This window comes from Coregonus lavaretus, assembly GCF_964263955.1.
Source record: "Coregonus lavaretus genome assembly, chromosome: 28".
In the NCBI taxonomy this organism is placed as follows: domain Eukaryota; kingdom Metazoa; phylum Chordata; class Actinopteri; order Salmoniformes; family Salmonidae; genus Coregonus; species Coregonus lavaretus.
The window spans coordinates 40555370-40559578 of NC_140015.1; the positions used below are offsets into that span (position 1 = coordinate 40555370).

Here is a 4209-nt window from a genome sequence, read left to right on the forward strand (position 1 = left end):
TTTGGTAAAAACTCAACTCGTCGTGTTTGGAGGACAAAGAATGCTGAGTTGCATCCAAAGAACACCATACCTACTGTGAAGCATGGGGGTGGAAACATCATGCTTTGGGGCTGTTTTTCTGCAAAGGGACCAGGACGACTGATCCGTGTAAAGGAAAGAATGAATGGGGCCATGTATCGTGAGATTTTGAGTGAAAACCTCCTTCCATCAGCAAGGGCATTGAAGATGAAACGTGGCTGGGTCTTTCAGCATGACAATGATCCCAAACACGCCGCCCGGGGAACGAAGGAGTGGCTTCGTAAGAAGCATTTCATGGTCCTGTGGCCTAGCCAGTCTCCAGATCTCAACCCCATAGAAAATCTTTGGAGGGAGTTGAAAGTCCGTGTTGCCCAGCGACAGCCCCAAAACATCACTGCTCTAGAGGAGATCTGCATGGAGGAATGGGCCAAAATACCAGCAACAGTGTGTGAAAACCTAGTGAAGACTTACAGAAAACGTTTGACCTGTGTCATTGCCAACAAAGGGTATATAACAAAGTATTGAGAAACTTTTGTTATTGACCAAATACTTATTTTCCACCATAATTTGCAAATAAATTCATAGAAAATCCTACAATGTGATTTTCTGGAATTTCTTTTCTCATTTTGTCTGTCATAGTTGACGTGTACCTATGATGAAAATTACAGGCCTCTCTCATCTTTTTAAGTGGGAGAACTTGCACAATTGGTGGCTGACTAAATACATGTTTTCCCCCACTGTATATACAGGGAGTACCAGTACCAGATCAATGTGCAGCTATATACAGGGAGTACCAGTACCAGATCAATGTGCAGCTATATACAGGGAGTACCAGTACCAGATCAGGAAGATCAATGTGCAGGGTAAAGTGACTAGGCATCAGGATAGATAACATTAATCAAATAAAGAACAGAGTAGCAGCAGCATGAGGAGTGTAAAAGTGTGTGTATGTGCTTACTAAACTACTTCCTATAGTCATTTATTTGTTTAACATCTTGAGATGAGAAAATATGTTTTATCAAGTTGTGTTAACATTAGTTGAAATAAAAGTTACACTACCCAAAAGATACTCAATTGGTGGAAGGACCCACACACTCCGTCCTCAGCCCTAGGCTCAATGCCAACAAGGTCTCCACACAGCCTTACTACCCTAGGGTCAATGCCAACAAGGTATCCACACTCACTATGTCCTCTGTATGCTGTTCTACCCCACCTGTGAAAGGGTGTGATGCTCTCTTGGTTGGTAGGGGGTCCATGGCCTTCTCAGCTTTTCTCTTCCTTGGAGAAAAGGTCAGTGGAAGGCCTGTATCCTGTGGAACATTGGCCTTCATATCCATCAACACGCTTTTGAGATGTGAAGACAGGTCAGTCATGCACTGTTCATCTTGGAGATGGTAAGTGAGGTCTGTGATCTCTTTAAGATATCCTGCACATTGCTTCCTCAACTGCAACACCTTCCTAGAGGACCTCTTCTTTCCTCTTCTAGATGGACCTTCGTCTGGACGTTCAATGTTGGGGTCTCTGGTGGCCTGCTTGGTCTTAAACATGACATTTCTTATGTCACTGTCAGTCGGGTAATACCGCCTGCGAGTAGGTGGAGGGGGCTGCTCTCCACAGAAAAGCTCTTCCACTACAAAGGTGTTAAGATGACACTTCATTTCAGTCATCTTTCTCACACCAGACAGAGTCAGCTGCTCAATCTTCTCTCTCAGCCTGGCATCTACAGCTTCCCTAACATAAGCTTCCTGTTGGAGAAAGAATACATGGGTTTATCATAAAGGGGTCAGTGGGTATCTTAATCAACATTCTATTATATAGATTATATATATATATATATATTTACCTCACCAACAACTGCATGTGAGCTATGCTCAGAGAGGGAGGGGAACCTGACGCAGTAGACAACCTCTGCCTTCACGGAGCTGGGTGTTTCACTTAGTGCTGCCTTCAGAGTTTGGGAGGCCTCCTTTTTAGAGCGCACTGTACTTTCCTCAATCTAGACATCAAATAATGTGGTATTTGTTAAATATGTACTGTTACTATGTACAGCGTTAGGCTGTTTCACACAGACAGCCCAATTCTGTTTTTTTTAGACTTTGACCAACTGTAGGCCTAGACCTTGATACTTTAAAAAAATTACCTTAAAATCAGGAAAGCGGATAACGTGGGCGATGTTTATTATAGCCTTGCAGTCCACCTTTTTGGTACTTTGTACCAGTTTCCGTCTCTGTACAAAGGCATGGTCTTCAAGCTGAGGAAGATTATTAAAAAAATTACAAAATACATTTAGCTAATAATAATAATACATTCAACTTTTATAGTACTTTTCTAGACAGACACCTAAAGCTCTTTACAGTGTATGGGGAAACTCACCACCCTAACCCCACTTACATACTCTTGCAATAAGTGCCATGGGATCTTTAGTGACCACAGAGTTAGGACACCCATTTAACGTCCCATCTTCTTCCATTTTATTGAGGAACATTCCATTGTTAGTTAGTACTAAAACATTATTACAATAAAATTAATGTTGTAAAAGTGTATGGTATAAATTACATTGATCCGTCTACTAACTTACTTCCTTCTTGTCCCTTTCAGCAGCATATTTCTCTTTGGCTTTTGTTTGTCTGTCTTTCCCCTGGTGGCATTCATACGTCTTTGTGCCAACAACTTGAAAGGGAACACCATTGAATGGGAGGCTTTTACTCTCCCAGCGGAGTTTTTTCTGTGCCAAAGGCTGTGCATCTGTTCAAGGTCAAGAATATGATATATTACCATTAGAATGATAGGCTTTTAGGGAAACTAAAGAAGTTCCTCTCTGGTCCTGTGCTTGGAATGGAATCTGTTATGCTAGCTAGCTAGCATCATTTTAGATGAGAGTAGCAAAAGTTAGCTACTAGTTATCAACAAAAAATAGAAGACAACTTACCCTTTTTTCCAAAACTTTTGTCCTTACTCAATGTTACGAATTTCAGTGACGTTGCCAATTCTTGTTCCCGAATGTATTTAGTTATTTCGTCCTCAAACTTGAACTCGAGATGTGCCATTTCGAAAATGCTGCGTTAGCGAAGATGTTCTTCTTCTTTGAGATTGGGTTGGCGGATCGCATCCAACTTCTATGTGCATACACCGCCACCTACTGTTCTGGAGTGTGAGGCCAAATGTTGTTGTTGTTTTGGCTGTGTATCAGCCTACTATTCTGTGGTATGAATTCATTACACCTTGTGGAAAAAATTGCCCTACCAACTAACCCGGCTCCATAGCCGTGGGAAGTAGGGGTGCTGAGGATGCTGCAATTATAAAATATTGAATATAAAATATAAAGAATATGTTCCATTCCTGCGGCAGTGCAATTGATAACCATGGCTATGAACGCTAAGAAACCAACCTTACTGAAGCACGTTATTCCTATCACTCTCGGCCTACTCACAGGGATCCTCTTAGGATCCCTCACCCTGGACCCATCTTCCTCTACTACTCTCTACACTGCCTCAGCATACAACATCTTCTGCACTACTCTGATCCTGGCATCCTCAACCTGCCTTTCTCTCACCGGACACTTCTGATCTCCAGCACCATGGGTACCGCTACAGTTTAAACACACAAGTCCTGCACACTTCTCACATCTAGGAATCTCCCTCCTACACACTGCTGCCACATGACCATAAGCTTGACACCTAAAACACCGTAATGGGTTTGGGACAAAAGCTCTCACGGGATAACTGACACATCCTAACTTGACTTTACCTGATAAAGACTGCATCAAAACTCAGTAGAACTATTCTCTGTTTCACCATGCTCTCCACCAGGTCTGCGTCGCACCAAAAGGCGGGCATCACAGACACCGGGAATCTTCAACTTCAGTTGACCCTCCTCAACACTTAATGCCATTAGTTATCACTCCTTTCAACAGCGCCCTGCTCCGGAGAGGAACGCAAGTCACAGTTCTTGTCGCGTGGTGCGGAGCGCATGCTCCCTCTGGATGGCAGAAACACAAAAAAATCTCCACGGTTCCACTTTGAGTCACTTTCACCGACCCAAGAACCTCCTCTTCTTCTTCTGTAGGTTTAATGGTGAACTACATCCCAAAAAGCTGTATTGGCGCCGCCAACTGGACAGGGTTGAAAATACAAGGTAAAAAGATAATCCATACGTGATGGGGGAAACTAACTTCATCCACACAACTAAAAT

The 4209-nt window shown here is 42.8% G+C and overlaps 1 protein-coding gene across 1 annotated transcript; it reads right to left on the minus strand.

The window, feature by feature from the left end:
- Window positions 1-756: 756 nt before the first annotated feature.
- LOC311103519 (calcium-responsive transcription factor-like) lies at window positions 757-3109 on the minus strand. Its single transcript, XM_084145092.1, has 5 exons — window positions 2948-3109; window positions 2597-2763; window positions 2159-2269; window positions 1862-2014; window positions 757-1763 (listed from the first exon to the last, which is right to left on the minus strand). Exons 1-5 carry the CDS (start codon window positions 3063-3065, stop codon window positions 1164-1166), a joined length of 1149 nt encoding a protein of 382 aa, XP_084001218.1. The 5' UTR covers window positions 3066-3109; the 3' UTR covers window positions 757-1163.
- Between the last annotated feature and the right edge of the window lie 1100 nt (window positions 3110-4209).